Source organism: Sphaerodactylus townsendi, linkage group LG10 (genome assembly GCF_021028975.2).
Source record: "Sphaerodactylus townsendi isolate TG3544 linkage group LG10, MPM_Stown_v2.3, whole genome shotgun sequence".
Taxonomy (NCBI): Eukaryota; Metazoa; Chordata; class Lepidosauria; order Squamata; family Sphaerodactylidae; genus Sphaerodactylus; species Sphaerodactylus townsendi.
The window spans coordinates 8,348,678-8,366,037 of NC_059434.1; the positions used below are offsets into that span (position 1 = coordinate 8,348,678).

Genomic DNA, 17,360 nt, shown 5'->3' on the forward strand with positions numbered 1-17,360 from the left:
GCCCAATGCCGCTAATGGCCTTAAATATGTGGGCTTAGTGCAATTGATAAAGCAGCGGTTGATGCAGCACGTTTGTTGTTTAAGGGGTACACCTCACAAAAACCTGCATCTGATGATTGTTTGATTTAGCCAAGCAACGGGGAAAAGAATCTGTGTGGACTTTCTCAAAGTGGAGGCTCCTTTAAGGCCTTTGAGCTATTCAGGAAACTTTAACTAACATCAATCAGCTCAGCAAACACCAAAAGTCCCCTCTTTTTAAATACGCTGTTATTCGTCAAGGCATAACAGGGCACGACAACATGATGTTGACTCCATTATGCTAATTAATAGCTTGCCAGATCCCTGCTGAAAAGTCTTCCCATTCAGCTGTTGTTTTGTGCATTATATCAACAGACGGCCTGTAAATGATCAGACGTAAATCCCAGCGAAACAGAAAATTAATGATTCATTGCCAGACTAGCGCACCAGTGGATAAACATGCTGTGAGCATTTTTAATCTGGAGTTATTTAATCACACAGTACAATTATCTCAGATGTACTTCATGAATTATGAAACAGAGTTCTTTAATAAACGGATCTAATAATTTTAAATAAGCATGCTCACCCACTCCTCGAGCTTGTTAGAAATGTTCTTGAATCCTCCTATTCATTAAGAAATTATCCTTATTTTCCGACATCTACATTTTGGGGGCAAAGGTTTTGGTTGCTTCCTGCTTGAAATTAATCTGATTCATATTAATAGCAAGCCAAAGCAATGTTCTAATCGCGGTATCGAGGGACTTAACTGAGACAAATGCTCAAGAACACATTGTTTGGGTAGAGTCTGGGCAGGACAATTTATAAGTATGTTCTGAGATCCAGGTTATAACGTTGTTCACTATAAATACATTTAGCTCTGCCATAGACCTAAGCATTATGCAATACAAAAATTAACTTCTGCCAAAAATAACTAAAATGTTATAGTAGTAGGTTCCACCTTTTTACACTCACATACATATATACTCATAGATTTTTTTCCTTGTGGTAGAGGAAAAGTGGGGTATGAAAGCATCTTTTCTTCTTCTGCTATCACTCTTCCATACAAAAAAAATCCCTTCCCATGGAAAGCTAGCATGGACTGGAGCCTTCTCCCTGCCATGCTGGTTTTTGGTCTGTAGGGAAATTGCGGAAAAACCGTCCATCCTGTAAGTCCTCACTGCAACAGGTTAGGCCAGCCATTCTCAACCAGGGTTCCCTGGTACCCTGGGGTGCCGTGAGCAGGGGTACCACGGCAACACTACCAACCCCCCCCCCTCATTTTTGTGGTGTCTCCCACCGGCACCAGCAAGGACATGGAGCTGGCCCATAGGGCAGGGCCTGCCACAAGGTCAGCAGCCACCACCACCCCCAGTGCTTCCCTTCACCCTGGGAGGGGAAGGTGGGGGATGTGGCAAGCAGGGGCAATGGGAGGGGAAGGTGGAGGGTGGTGGCAGGGGTACCGTGAGATATGAAGAGCGAGGTCAAGGGTACCCTGACCTCGAAAAGGTTGGGAAACACTGGGTTAGGCCCTTAAAAACAGCACCAGTGCAGGGTGAGTCAAGAGTTCTCAGCAGAGCTGACTTATACCTGCTGTCATCGCCACTACAGTTGGATATGAGCCAGTCAGACCCGGCAATGGTGTCAACCCCAAGAGGCCAATTGGCTGAGCTTGCTACTGCCCACCACGGACTCTCCAGGACAATGACCCATCAGGAATGTTCCCCAAAAGGTCAAGGGTCACCATACACACACACACACACACACACACGCTTAAGTGGAATGGACAAGACACAAGGATTGGGTTTTTTTTGTTTTTTTGTTTTTTTAATATGTTTTTATTGTTAATGACAAAAGAATATATAAACAAAATACATAAAAATAGAACAGACATATTGACATAAAACATAGACATAGTACATAGACATAGAACAAACATAGGTCCCTTCCGCACACGCAAAATAATGCGTTTTCAAACCACTTTCACAACTGTATTGTCGAAGGCTTTCATGTCCGGAATATAGCTTTAGTGTTGTAGATTGTTGGGTGGTTTCCGGGCAGTATTCTCCGATATTGTGGCTGGCATCTTCAGAGGATCCTCTGAAGATGCCAGCCACAGATGCAGGCTAAACGCCAGGAGAGAATGCTGCTAGAACACGTGCCATACAGCCCGAAACCACAGCACCCACCTTCACAATAAACTGTTTCTGTAGGCAGCAGGGTTTGCAAGTCCATGCGCTTCTCAGAATGAGCGGAGTAAAAGGTAAAAAAAACCCTATATATATAGTGTTATCTTTATTTTAAATGTCAAAAATTATTTGCGGCTCCAAGTGTTTTCTTTTCCCGTGGAAAACGGGTCCAAACGGCTCTTTGAGTGTTAAAGGTTCCCTACCCCTGCACTAGCAGGTACTATGGATCTGTGATAGATCCCGCCAGGCTTCATTCGACAGGAAATTCCATCAGGATGGGGCCAGAGCTGAAAAAGCTTCTGTCTCGGTTAAGAACATCCAGATATTTTTTGAGCCAGGGACCACCGACAAGTTGCTATATTCTGCAAACACAGGTGAGGGCTGAATTAATGTGAAGAAAATTACACTGGACAATCCGCGTGATCTGTCAAGGTGTACAATCTGTTTAAGAATTCGCTTTTCTCGTGGCTAATCCCCTTGTTTGAAGAGTGAGCTGATTGTCCTCCGTTGCAGGTGTGCCTGCACAGACGGGTTTGAAGGTGAACACTGCGAGGTGAATATTGATGACTGTGAAGATAATGACTGTGAAAATAATTCGACCTGCGTAGATGGAATAAACAACTACACCTGCCTTTGCCCACCTGAATACACAGGTAGGAAAGAAACAGAGTGACGTTTGAGAAGCTCTTTAATGCCATGCCAGAATATTATAACCAGTGACTTCTTTTGGCTGTGAAGGCATAGGGGCAGGGGGCCTTTTCAGGGTCATTCAGGATTTAACTGTTTAGCTGTCGTCTCTGCTTTCCTTCAACGTGTCGGTTAATAAGAAAATGCACAACTGGACGAAGCAGAAAAATGATTGCCAAAGAGACCAGTTTTCATTACAATCTTCGCCTAAAATGTTGCCTTGGCCATTGAAAAGATTTAGGGTTAATGTCCCCAAATGGCCATTATCCAACAAAGCCACATAGATGCATGCTAGCTTTCCCATGAGTTCATCCCCACACACTCACACACGTTTCCTTTTTTTTTTTTTGCTTATGTTATTCTGCTGCATCAAATAGTGTCTTTTTCACAGAGGTAATTGTTATTTTGCATTTTAAGAACATAAGAACATAAGAACTAGCCTGCTGGATCAGACCAGAGTCCATCTAGTCCAGCACTCTGCTACTCACAGTGGCCCACCAGGTGCCTTCGGGAGCTCACATGCAGGATGTGAAAGCAAGGGCCTTCTGCTGCTGCTGCTCCCGAGCACCTGGTCTGCTAAGGCATTTGCAATCTGAGATCAAGGAGGATCAAGATTGGTAGCCATACATCAACTTCTCCTCCATAAATCTGTCCAAGCCCTTTTTAAAGCTGGCCCATAGGTTAGTGGCCATCACCACCTCCTGTGGCAGCATATTCCAAACACCAATCACACGTTGCGTGAAGAAGTGTTTCCTTTTATTAGTCCTAATTCTTCCCCCCAGCATTTTCAATGAATGCCCCCTGGTTCTAGTATTGGGAGAAAGAGAGAAAAATTTCTCTCTGTCAACAGTTTCTACCCCAGGCATAATTTGATAGACTTCAATCATATCCCCCCTCAGACGTCTCCTCTCCAAACTAAAGAGTCCCAAACGCTGCAGCCTCTCCTCATAAGGAAGGTGCTCCAATCCTTCAATCATCCTCGTTGCCCTTCTCTGCACTTTTTCTATCTCTTCGATATCCTTTTTGAGATATGGCGACCAGAACTGAACACAGTACTCCAAGGGCGGTCGCACCACTGCTTTATATAAGGGCATGACAATCCTTGCAGTTTTATTATCAACTCCTTTCCTAATTATCCCCAGCATAGAGTTTGCCTTTTTCACAGCATTTTGCAAGAATGCTGCAGCTTAATGGGAAATAAAATCCCCACAGAATGCAGGTTTGGTGAATTGTGACCAAGAGAACCTAGGCTGAAGATAAAAAATACCTTTCTAAACAAATCGAAGTTTTTTTTAAATATCATTTCCAGTATAAGGTATTATTTCACGCATCCATGTAGAAGCTCAAGGAGCGGAACCCTAACTTTTGAGCTAATAATATCATTGTTTCATTACTGTTGGTTTAATTTATCGAGGCTCTACTTGATTCTGGTTAGGAAATGAGAAATGAACAAAGGGAACAAAGGCCAGACTACTTCTATTCAGATGCCTCACCTATTGACCTTGCTATCTCTTTTGTTACTCACATGCTTCACTTCATTGTTACTCACTTGCCAGGCCACTCCTATTCAGATGCCCTCACCTATTGGCCTTTACTCACAGGTATATATACTCCACTTGCTTTCCTTTCCAACTATCAGATCCTCTGAAGATGGCAGCCACAGATGCAGGCAAAACGTCAGGAGAGAATGCTGCTAGAACATGGCCATACAGCCCGGAAACCACACAGTACCCAATGAGAAATGACTTAGGAATAATTTTGGATTCATACTGGCTTTAAAAATGGGAATGTAAACATTATTTTGGTGGGGACGAGGAAGCTGATGGAGGGGAGACAGAGGAAAAAATCCTCATTTGGTTCAATATGCAGGACAGTCCATCATTTCCTCAATGAGTCTGAATATCAGAGATCGGATTTCTCACACACAGCAGGAGTGCTTTCATTGTGTGTCTGAGTGACAGATTAATCTGTAGCAGCTGGGAAAGGGGTTTAGGTTAAGGAATCCTGATACAAGGAGAAATCTGGGTAGCACCGGTAATACACTGATTGTCCTCTGCCAGTGTGCCAGTGACCAAATAAATATTTCAATCCGATTCTTCCTCTTTTGGTGGCTGCACTTTGCAAGTTCTTTGTGTATGTTCTCAATATTGTCGGCCAGAACCTCTTTGGGTTGAAGCTGTTTTTAGGTTTCACTATGTCTGCAACAGATGTGCCCCCCCCCCCCTTGTATTGCATATTCTGATGTTCTGGCCTTGCCAAAGGGAGGATCTGTTTTGAGGATCTGACATAGTGGGAAAGGTGGCCTCTTGTATATGAAAGATTTTAGTGGATCATACTTTAGTGCAGTGTTTCCCAACCTTTTCGAGGTCAGGGTACCCTTGACCTCACTCTTCATATCTCCCTGCCGCCACCCTCCACCGTCCCCTCCCATTGCCCCTGCTTGCCACACACCCCACCTTCCCCTCCCAGGGTGAAGGGAAGCACTGGGGGTGGTAGTGGCTGCTGACCTTGTGGCAGGCCCTGCCCCATGGGCCAGCTCCATGTCCTTGCTGGCACCGGTGGGAGACACCACAAAAATGAGGGGGGAGGGGCGGTAGTGTTGCCGCGGTACCCCTGGGACATGCTCACGGCACCCCAGGGTACCACGGAACCCTGGTTGAGAATGGCTGCTTTAGTGGATCGTTACTTGTTATCATAATCAATAACAAGCCTTTTTTTATGTAGGGAGCTCTCAGTATTTTTTTTTATTTTGTACATTCCCATACTGAAGACTACGCTTTTAAGTATAAATTGTCTGGTCAGTGGTAGATACAGGACCCTTCCCTGTGTCTTGGCTGGTCTCTCACTTTCAGAAGTGTCCTGTTCTATGATCTCAGTCAGATTAAATACCACAGGATGCCTTGCCCCTGATCATCTGCTGGCAAATAATACATGAGGAATATGAGTAGTGGAAGCTACACACTCTGAATGAAGACTTTAAACTGACACACATGGTGTAGTTGTTAAGAGAGGTGGACTCTAATCTGGAGAGCTGGATTTGATTCCTCGCTCCTCCTGAGCAGCGGACTCTGATCCGGTGAACCAGATTTGTTTTCCCACTCCGCCGCATGAAGCCTGCCGGGTGACCTTGGACTGGTCATAGTTCTCCAACTCTGAGAGCAGCAGTGGCGTAGTGGTTAAGAGCAGGTGCACTCTGATCTGGAGGACCCGGGTTTGATTCCCCGCTCTGCCGCTTGAGTTGTGGAGGCTTATCTGGGGAATTCAGATTAGCCTGTGCACTCCCACACACGCCAGCTGGGTGACCTTGGGCTAGTCACAGCTTCTCGGAGCTCTCTCAGCCCCACCTACCTCACAGGGTGTTTGTTGTGACGGGGGAAGGGCAAGGAGATTGTAAGCCCCTTTGAGTCACCTGCAGGAGAGAAAGGGGGGAATATAAATCCAAAACTCCTCCTCCTCCTCCTCCTCCTCCTCCTCTTCTTCTTGTTCTTCTTCTTCTTCCAAGCATGCCATTCTCAGCCACAGCTGGAATACCTGCTTTCAGTGATGCTGGAGCAGCATAATCTGATTGTTTTGCCCATTGATGCAAAGCGGTGAGGTTTTAATATTCTTCTTTGTTTTTAATTTTGCTCCTTCCCTTTCCTTCTTAAAAGCTCCTTTGATCTAAAGATCTTGAGCTGTAAATAAGGAGCTTTGATTTCTTTAAGGAAAATGTGGCGGAGAGATCGTTGACTCCTGCCAGAGTGATCTCTGGTTCTCTTATCCATCAGCAAGTGGGGAACAATATTACACTTTGTAATCGTGAAAAGTAACTCAGTTAAAATAAGGGCAATCCATAAATCACGACAAGAATCAGGAGAGCGTTCCAAAGTCATGGGGGGAAAGAGAGTCAACCGTTTTCGTTTTCGTTTTGTGGTAGATTTGCTGTCTTGTTTTGTACAGTTTTGTTCTGTGCTGTTGGGACGTGGAGTGGCAGGAGGGGTGGTGAAAAAGAGAAAATGGTTCAGTAATCATTCATCAGAAGCTGTAGCTCAGTGTGGTACCAACATCTGGAGTGCCGTCTTGGCATAACTACATAATCTGAGATCTGTCTAAGGCAGAGGGCAGCCCCTAATCTAGCTAGGCCCTTTCCACTTCCCTTCCTGATGCTGCCACTCAGACCTCCATGATACCATCACGATATCATCAGCAGAGGGAGAAAGACTGGGAACAATCTTTTAAGAACAAGACTCTGAATCAGCACGTTGAAATGTGGACTTCTTGGGCTGACTGTCATTGATTGAGCTGCCAGTATTTAAGGCCCTTTCCGCACGGGCCAATACCAGCGCCCTAGGGAAGGCAAAAACGCCATCCCTTGGGAGCTGTTCGCATAGGGCGCAGCTGCATCGCAGCCGCGCCACCCTCGCTCCCCCCCAGCGGTGCGAAGCCACTGTTTCCCAACATCACTCCTTGAGCGAGGTTTTTGGAAAACAGCGGCTTCCAACCGCTGCCGTGCGAACGGCAGCGGCTGGAAGGCACCATTCCCCCACCTTTCCCAAACGCCTTACCGTGTCCTCCGGCCTCCGGCACGTCGCACAGGCCAGGGGACACGCCCCCCCGCCCTGCGACTTCCAAGCTGTCATGCAGGGCGGGTGTGTGTGTCCCCTGTCCTGTGCGATGCGCCGGAGGACACAGTAAGACGTTTGGGGGACGGCACAGCCTGCGTGGAGGCTGCGCCGTCTTCCCCACCACAACCGGGATCGTTCGTGCGAACGGTCCCGGGGGGTTAGGTTGGTGTCATGTACACCGACCCAACCCCCAGCGTGGCCGTGCGGAAACAGCCTTAGTTTCACATTCAGGGGTTCTTTTTTTTTTTAAATTTCCAAGATAGAAGCCTGGTTTTGTTTTGTTTTTAAAACTTTCTTTTGAAAGGCTGCCCCTTCTGTTCTGTGAGCAACTTTGTAACTGTGCTCAGGACTACAGAGTGTTTTTAATCCTGCAAAGGAAAGGGCATCTGGAGATGGACCATATACATTGTGTGAGTCCCTAGTGAATGGTCTAGGGTGGATTCCTCATAGGCCAAATATAAACTGATGTAGGATATTATATAAACCAGGGGTCTCCAACCAGCGGCTCCGGAGCCGCATGCGGCTCTTTCAGCCTTATACTGCGGCTCCACGTGGCCTGGAGGTCAGAGGGTAGCATGGGCGTGTCCCTCCAGCCCTCCAGAGCAGCGCTGGAGGGCTGGAGAGAATTTAGTCACCAAACCTGTAATGAAAATAAAATTATGAATAATATCAGTACATAAATTGAAAGCTAAAACAAGGGGGAGAGGGGGAGAAAGGAACCCTGGAAGGCGCTCTGCTTTCGTGACCCAGTTCCGGATCATGACCCATCATTTGGGAAGCGCTGCATTATACATATGCTGTGTTGAATCCACCTAGAATTATCTAAGGTAGTCAGGCTGCTGAAGGCGGAATGAGCATGAACTTGGAGCATCTCTAGGGGCGATTCCGCACACGTGTAAAATAGGTTCGACCCAGTTCCCTGAGAAGGGTACTGACCTAGGTCGAAGCCATTGTTGTTCCCCACTGCAACCAGCTTGATCCCAGCTCGAAGGGCGGAATCATCCTGTGCCTCTTCGCTGCTCCGTTCTGTTTGGCTACTGTTCTATGGCCATGTTCCGTCTATCCCTACACACGTTATAAAAAAACTGCCGCAGGAATGGAGGGACGAAGGTGGCATTTTTTGATTGGCCAGCTGTACACATGCCTGAAACACTCAGCTGTGATTGGCTGAATGGGGGACTCCTGGCACCAGAGATTCCGCACTTTACTGGAATCGAGCTGAGTTCGAGCGTGGTTCCCTGAAAAAGTAGTAGTTCCCAACTGGAGTTGGAAATTTGACCGTTAAACGGGGCGAAGCTGGTACAAAACCACGTCGATCCCAGTGGTTGTGCGGAGCACTTAGGTCGAATGCAGCTCGAACTTCCGCACTTGCATTATCGACCTAGGATGGAAGGCCAGTTCTAGGATGGGAGAACCATTAGGATCAGTTCTAAGAAATTTCATTTATTTAGCTCTTTGTTTCTTTGCTTTTGCTATCAAGTCGTGGCAGACTTACAGCGACCCCATAGGTTTTTCAGAGGTAGTTTGTCATTGCCTCTGCATAACGACCCTGGACTTATTCGATGGTCTCTCATCCAAGTACCAACTAGCATCAACTCTGCTTAGCTTCCCAGATCTGACAAGAATCTTCTTTATTCCTTCATATTCCAACCCTTTATTCCTTCTTCATTCCTTCATATTCCAACTCTTGCCAAATAGACTTGGCAGGCTTTTTCTTTTAGTTTCAGAAAAACAGTAGTGCCCTCTAGTGGGAATACACAAAGCACTAACGATGAACTCCAACTAAAATGGAAAATAAAATGTTATCTTTCCATGTGTCTTGTATGTTTTGGTGGGGTTTTAAAAAAAACACCAACACCTTTCAAGTGCCATCTGGTGTTTGGTTGAAAGCATGGCTTACCTTTGGTTATCAGCCGTCAGAATTCTGTTCCAGTGCTGTGAAGAACAACATATTGCTGGGTGAAATCCTTGTAGATCAAAATAATAGGAATCATATAGAGCAGATTCGTAGATGAAACATACGAAAATAAAACACTTGCAAATCCACTGACGTTATTTCCTGTAGTCTTAAAAAGTTTCTGACGTTCTTAACAGTTGGGGGTTAGATTATCTGGTCATGTCTCCTAGTGTTCGTCATCATCCAGCATTAAGATTGCAGATGCCTTTGGTCTACCAGTTACATTCTTTCTCTGGCCAGCAGTAGTACATATTGCTTCTGTCTGTTTTGTTCAGCGATAGGGAAAAAAATAATAAAAGGCAACCATTCACTTTCATGGCTCCGACCTGACTTCCGTGCTGCTGATAATTGTGCCTTAACTTCCTTGTGCTGTGCTTTCTTGCGGCCACGTAAACAGCCTCTTTGTCTCTTCTGTCTTTGTTACCACAAGCTGCTAATCTGAACGAAGTGGAAAAAGGTCAGTTGCCTTCTTAAGCCTGTTTTCACCACCTTGGTTTCTCATTTCCATTTTACATCAGTTGCCTCCATTTCAGCTACTGAAATGGCCAGCGAGCGTTGACGTTTTGTTCCCGAATCATTCCAGTTCTTTTAACCATGCTTTGGTACTGCTTGTCTGTCAAGAGTTCTGCATGTGGGTCTTGATATTCTAACCCAGGTTTCTTTAAAGCTAATGCACGTGTGTCTGATCTGCTTGACACGTCTGTTTGAAGTCTACTAGTATGATGCTTCAAGCAGTGGAAATTGTTCATTTTACAGAGTATTCATGCCAGCGTGGATGGTGGTTAGGAGTGGTGGGTCTAATCTGGAGAACCGGGTTTGATTCCCCTCTCCTCCACATGAGCAGCAGAGAACTGTTCTGGAGAGTTAGGTCGTTTCCCCACTTACCTGCTGCTGCACGCTACTCTCCCCAAGTAGCGCAGGGTCCCCCGGCACTCCCCACTACAGGGGCGGTGACAACGCAGCCGCCCCGATGCTGCCGCTGTCATGCCCCTCAGCGCGCGTCATTCCTGGCGCTCCTCAAAATGGCACCTTTTGATGGGGAAGCCCGGGAGTGCGCCAGCAATGACACGCGCTGGGAGTAGCACGCAGCGAAGGGTGGTCGAGGTAAGTGGGGAAACGACCTTAGATTTGATCCCCTACTCTACATGAGAGGAGACTAATCTGGTGAACCAGGTTTGATTCCCCACTCTGCCACATCAATGGTGGACTCTGATCTGATGAATCAATTCTGTCTCCCCCTCCTCCACATGAAGCCTGCTGGGCAATCTTGGGTCAGTCACAGTGCTCTCAAAACCCTCTCAGTCCCACCAACTTAAGAGGGGCAGTAGGTGGGGCTCAGAGGAAGGGAAGGAGTTTGTAAGCTGCTTTGAGAGTCCTTAAAGGTTGAGAAAAGTGGGCAGCAGTGGCGTAGGAGGTTAAGAGCTCGTGTATCAAATCTGGAGGAACCGGGTTTGATTCCCCGCTCTGCCGCCTGAGATGTGGAGGCTTCTCTGGGGAATTCAGATTAGCCTGTGCACTCCCACACATGCCAGCTGGGTGACCTTGGGCTAGTCACAGCTTCTCAGAGCTCTCTCAGCCCCACCTACCTCACAGGGTGTTTGTTGTGAGGGGGGAAGGGCAAGGAGATTGCAAGCCCCTTTGAGTCTCCTGCAGGAGAGAAAGGGGGGATGTAAATCCAAACTCTTCTTCTTCTCGCTTCTTCTATTTAAACCAACTCTTCTTCTGCAATATACCCAAGGTCCAGCACTCATAGAGTTCTTTCAAAATTAGCGAATGTGGCATAAAGTGGGTGTTTTGTCATGCGTTTCCCTGGGAAGGGGGACACATCTTGCTCTTGTAGATTTTTAAAAGTAATGTTAGAATTATACAAGCCAGAGTTGTACTATCTAATTTACAACCATTGTAACTGATTAAAGGTTCTTCAAAATCTTTCTGTCGCCGACGTGAAAATATCTTAAAATATAAACCCGTCATGATCCTCAAAGCAATTAAAACCTCTACCACAAACATACCAGAATTCAGCCAATACCCCTGGAGAGTAGGTCAGCAGCTCGGCTTCCAGAGGTCTCTCAGAAAGTTGCATAGAAGGAAGGAGACTTCAATTCGGAGGCCATTTTGGAGCACTCTGGGCCCTATGCAGCTGGTTTAAGAACATTGTCATATGAAGGGGCACTGTAGTTTCCACCCTCAAGCTTAGGCCATTTCCGCATGGCCAAATAACAGCGCCCCAGGGATGGAAAAAACGCTGTCCCTAGGATGCTGTTCGCACAGGAGGCGCTGCTGCATCGCAGCAGTGCCGTCCTGCCCATCCTGGAGCAGCACAAAGGCGCCGCTTTAAACCTTGTTCAACAAGCGAGGATTTTGCAAAGTGGTGCCTTCAGGCCGGCGCAGTGCAAACCGCACCAGCGTGAGGGCACCACTTTCAGCCCCTCGGTGTGTGCAAGGGACTTACCTTGCCATCCTGTTCAGCTCCAGGCACTTGCAAAGACACGCCCACGCTGCTGTCTGACCCCCAGGGGTCGGAGGACAGCGTGGGCACATCTGTTCAGCCGCTCGGAAATGAACAGGACGGGCAAAGTAAGTCCCTTGCACACAACCTGGGCGGCTCCATGCAGAGCAGCCCTTGTGAGCAGCGTCGTCGTCAGGGCTGCCACATGGGACAGTGTGAGCAGTCCTGACGCCCCATTGGCTTCATTTAAGCCAGTGGGATGCCATTGCCACTGGCTGTGCAGAAACAGCCTAAGAGAAGCAGGGATAAGCATGGTGGGATCCTTAAAGGAACATAGTCTGTGCAACAATGAGGCCAACCAAGAGCTTCCTTGGCCACTGTGGCTGCTTGTTTTCCCTGGAAACAAAGAATTTTTTCCCCTGGGATTCTGGAATTATTTGGGTACCGTTATTCCATAAGGAGGACTTTTTTATTGGAAGGAGTGAGTGAATTGGCCAGTTTTAAACTAAACAGTACCAAAATGGCAGGGAACGTAGTTCTGCCTGTCCACTAAAAACTGCCCAAGGGTCAAGCAAATTGTGAAAATGGGTCCAGTTCTGTGGACCCCTGAAAAAGAAGAGAGGGAAAAGGAGTCAGCCAGACCCACAGTTAAGCCCTGTGCATGGTTTGTGCTAGCTGTGAACTACCTTCCCTGGGCCAGGCAAGACTCACTCCAGCCAAGAGCCATCTTCCCTGGGCCGAAAGCTTTCCTTTTTACTTCCTACTGTTGCCTGAGAAACCCTTTAGGGGAAAAAACCAGGCCTGGGATCCTTAAAATGCCAGCACCAAATAGTCCTGAATATTTCCAGAAATCTACAGGACCCAGCAATATATTAAACCTCAGGAAGACCCCTTGTTCCCCAAAGGAAATATACGCACTTAAATCCAGTGTGGGTGGGGGAACAGAAGTAAACCTGAACCATCAAAAGGATTTCAGCGGGCCTTTCCCCACTTACCTTAAGCCCTGCGCTACTCTCCTCAAATAGCGCGGGGTCCCCCGTCACTCCCCACGACAGGGGCGGCGACAGCGCAGCCGCCCCGACGCTGCCGCTGTCGCGCCCTCTCAGCGCGCGGCATCCCTGGCGCTCTTGTAAACGGCGCCTTTTGATGACCCCGCGCAGAGCACGGGGTCGTGGGGACGCCCAGGCGTGCGGCATAGGGGGGATCGTGGAGAGTGGGGAAAGGCCCAGCATTTGTAATCTCTGAAGCCAGGGGAAATCAAATCTGAATTTTACCGATTCCCCCCCCCCCCCAAAATGCACGCCCCATAGTCTTCAGGCTGTGTTTCTGTTTATGATTTTGGTGTGATACAGTTTTTGCGAAAACTGCCAGGCCACGACCACACAGCCTTGGAAAACCCACAACAGCCAGTTGATTCCGGCCTTCAGCAATACTCTAGAAGTGTTATTTTTTATAATCTGTTGTAATCCAGTCAATTCCTGTAAGCATCTTCTCTTAAGGAAAGCACTTCTTCATTTATGGTTCACAAAGAATCATTTTGGCATGAATGTAAATTATGAATGCATTTGAACGATGACTTATGTCAGTATCTAAGGATCAGGATTAAGGATCCATAGGGTTGTTTTTTAAGTGCATTGAATGCTATGGGTATCCTACAGAATTTCAGCCATTTCCCCCTTCGTTGCGGACACCCCGACACCATGTCACAACTCAAACTGCTTATGAAGAAAACAGCACCATGTGGTACGGAGCCGCAGTCCCAAAATATTTGAGACCAAATTTCCCTCAGCTCACAGAATCAACTGCACAGTTCTTTGAAACGGGGCTGATGATGTAATTTATGTTTTGACGTTGGATGCCAATGTAACGTTATTAATTGCTGTTTTAATGGGGTTTTATTGTAATTATTGTTTTATTGTGTTGTTCACCGCCCAGAGCCCTTCGGGGGAGGGGCGGTATATAAAACCAATTATAAAGAAATAAATAAAATGGGTTCTCCTTCTGTTGCCTGACAGTATAACTGACAATAGTTTGGGGGCAGTTGACCGTTTACACTGAAGATTACAACTAGAAGGAAGGGCTGTGAGGTTTGGGAGCCAGGATGGTGTAGTGGTTAAGAGCAGGTGGGTTCTAATCTGGAGAACCAGGGTTGATTCCTCAGTCCTACACGTTCCTGCTGGGTGACCTTGGGCTAGTCACAGTTCTTCGGAACTCTCTCAGCCCCCGCCTACCTCACAAGGTGTCTGTTGTGGGGAGAGGGAGGGAAAGTGGTTTGTAAGACCCTTCGAGTCTCCTTACAAAGGAACAAAGGTGGGGTATAAATCTGAACCCTTTTTCTTCTTCTTAATGAGCATTCAAAATTAGCATTTTGAAAGCGGGTGAAAAGATGTTCAGAGCAGATTAACCCTTTAGGAGAATATGGGACGTGGCTTATCAAACGTGGCTGAGCATCGCTGATAGGGAGCTTCAATGTTCTTTTCAAGGCACAGGGATGGAAGATGGGGAGGTGCATAGGAGGAAAACATACAGCAAGGGGCAAGCTGCAAGGAAGGAGGAGTAGAAAATAAACTGAAGCAGGAAGGAAGCAATCAAAATATGGAGCAGAGAATGTACGATTGCCAGCCTTTTGTCTGAACAAGTCAATGGAGAGATGAGAAAAGGGAATCTATCAGCAGCTGACAGAACTGTTGATACTCAGTAAGGAGAAGAAGAAGAGTTTGGATTTATATCCCCCTTTCTCTCCTGTAGGAGACTCAAAGGGGCTGACAATCTCCTTGCCCTTCCCCCCTCACAACAAACACCCTGTGGCTGAGAGAGCTCCGAGAAGCTGTGACTAGCCCAAGGTCACCCAGCTGGCGTGTGTGGGAGTGCACAAGCCAATCTGAATTCCCCAGATAAGCCTCCACAACTCAAGTGGCAGAGCGGGGAATCAAACCCGGTTCCTCCAGATCAGAGTGCACCTGCTCTTAGCCACAACAGAACCTCATTTTAGCATTGTTCCCATTTGATGCCTAGAAGAGCTTTTCTACACCTTGCTTTGATGTCCCAGTAATGCGTCCATGTTAGTGCTGTGTGGATGAGGCAATTGGCAAGTCTCCTGGGCATCCAAACGTTATCCACCCACTCCCCTTGTGACACCATTCCAGCAGCCATTTTGGACTTCACACGTATAGTTCCTAAATACGCTTGTACCAGAAGGGGAAGGATAACAAGAGGGGGGGGGGGTTTCACTTTAAAAAGGGGCTTGAAGAGGATCTGCAAAAAAAAGCCATTTGTAAAGAAAATATGAAAGAGGGATTCTTAATTTATGCTGTGTGTTTAAGGTAACGGAAAGGGGAAGAACATATTTGTGTTTAATCAGGAGAGCTAGCGTGGCTTCATAGTTAAGAGTGGCAGGCTCTAATCTGAAGAACCAGAGTCGATTCCCCACTCCTCCACATGAGTGGCAGACTCTTATCAGGTGGACAGGGTTTGTTTCCCCACTCCTACACACCAAGCTTGGGCCAGTCATAGTTCTTTCAGAACTCTCTTGGCCCCATCTAGATATCTATTCAGCAGCAGTGCCGTAGGAGGTTAAGAGCCCGTATATCTAATCTGGAGGAACCGGGCTTGATTCCCCGCTCTGCCGCCTGAGCTGTGGAGGCTTATCTGGGGAATTCAGATTAGCCTGTACACTCCCACACACGCCAGCTGGGTGACCTTGGGCTAGTCGCAGCTTCTCGGAGCTCTCTCAGCCCCACCTACCTCACAGGGTGTTTGTTGTGAGGGGGAAAGGGCAAGGAGATTGTAAGCCCCTTTGAGTCTCCTGCAGGAGAGAAAGGGGGGATATAAATCCAAACTCCTCCTCCTCCTCCTCCTCCTCTTCTTCTTCTTCTTCTTCTTCTTCTTCTTCTTCTATTCTGGGGAAAGGAAGGGGATTGTAAGCAGCTTTGAGACTCGTTATGGTAGAGAAAAGCAGGGTATAAAAATCAACTTTTCTTCACTTTATATTCTTATCTTCTAGCCATATTGCACTACGATTGGTCGGTGGGTCTACCAAGCAATAGACTGACCATTTATTATAAAACTAGAATGTTGTGGGTTTCCCGGGTTGTATGGCCATGTTCCAGTAGTATTTTTTTCAGGAGACAATGCTACTGGAACACGGCCATACAACCCGGAAAACCCACAACATCCTAGTGATTCTGGCCGTGAAAGCCTGTTGTGTATTCTAAAAAGAAGTTGCTGGGGGAAAAAAGTGGTGAAAAACAAGATGTCACCCCTGAGCAAGAGCAACAATTCTTTGCCCGATGCTTTCCCCAGCTGAGGTCACAAGTGCCGCTTGGCGCTGCTGTGCGTTGCCATAGAAATAAATAGTGGCCCCGTTTGGCCTCTTGGGTCCTGTGGTGGGCTTTACTTTCTGCTGACTGGATCTACTTTGTTGCAGGTGAGCTGTGTGAAGAGAAGCTGGACTTCTGTGCCCAAGACCTCAACCCTTGTCAGCACGACTCAAAGTGCATCCTGACACCCAAAGGATACAAGTGAGCCCTGCCTTTGAATTGTCTACTTTGTTTGTGTTTTTAATCGTGCCTTTGTGCTCCTGAATGGCCACGGGCTTGGTTTTCAAAAGGGGGGGCGGGTGAATTGTGCTGTCAGCCCTCATTCAAGAGAGTTGTGATCACCGAAGAATGGCTCAATAGGTTTCTCCTTCTGCTAGTTGGGAGCCCCCCCCCCCCGCCCCCGTCCCACCCCTCCGTGTAATAACATGAAGATTCTCTGATGAGTGACCGGTTTCCTAGCAGTGTGGATTAAGTGGGAACAATGAAGAATGGAGAGTTTTTTTATTCTCTGTGTCAAATCCTCACCAAATCCTTTCAGCGACTTGGACCAGGAAGTGAATAATCATGTTAAATTAAAGCTGGGATTATGAAGCTGTAATTACAAGACGGGGTCTTTAGCAAGACACATTGGAAACATTGATACAAGGAGGAGGTTCATCACCAGGGAGGCAAATCTTTAATTAAACGACATCCTTGTTATCATTAATTAGTATGCGCTCTTGAAAAGTGAGTTTTAATGGACTTCAGATTATCAGATTTGGGCATCCTGCTGGTCTAATCCGCACCTGCTTTATGTGCTGGGTTTTGTTGTGCTGAAATCATATTAGGCCAATTGTGAGTTGTTGTTCTAAGTGCATTTAAACACCGGCTTCTCTTTGAAACTGTTTAGGCCCGTGTGGGAATTTTGCAACTTGTATTTTGATGAAGTTTAATAAACAAGACGACTTCTGACTTCAGTGGTGGCGAACCTTTGGCACTCCAGATGTTATGGACTACAATTCCCATCAGCCCCTGCCAGCATGGCCAATTGGCAATGCTGGCAGGGGCTGTTGGGAATTATTATTATTATTATTATTATTATTATTATTATTATTATTATTATTATTATTATTATTATTATTATTGATGATGATGATGATA

General features: G+C 46.8%; 1 protein-coding gene across 1 annotated transcript in view; it reads left to right on the forward strand.

Annotated features, from left to right (window-relative positions):
* Positions 1–17,360, forward strand: part of SLIT2 (slit guidance ligand 2) — a 376,356-nt gene that overhangs the window by 330,190 nt on the left and 28,806 nt on the right. Inside the window, 3 exon segments of the mRNA XM_048508707.1 lie at positions 2,718–2,857; positions 9,883–9,909; positions 16,328–16,421. Coding sequence (XP_048364664.1) covers positions 2,718–2,857; positions 9,883–9,909; positions 16,328–16,421 — 261 coding nt within the window.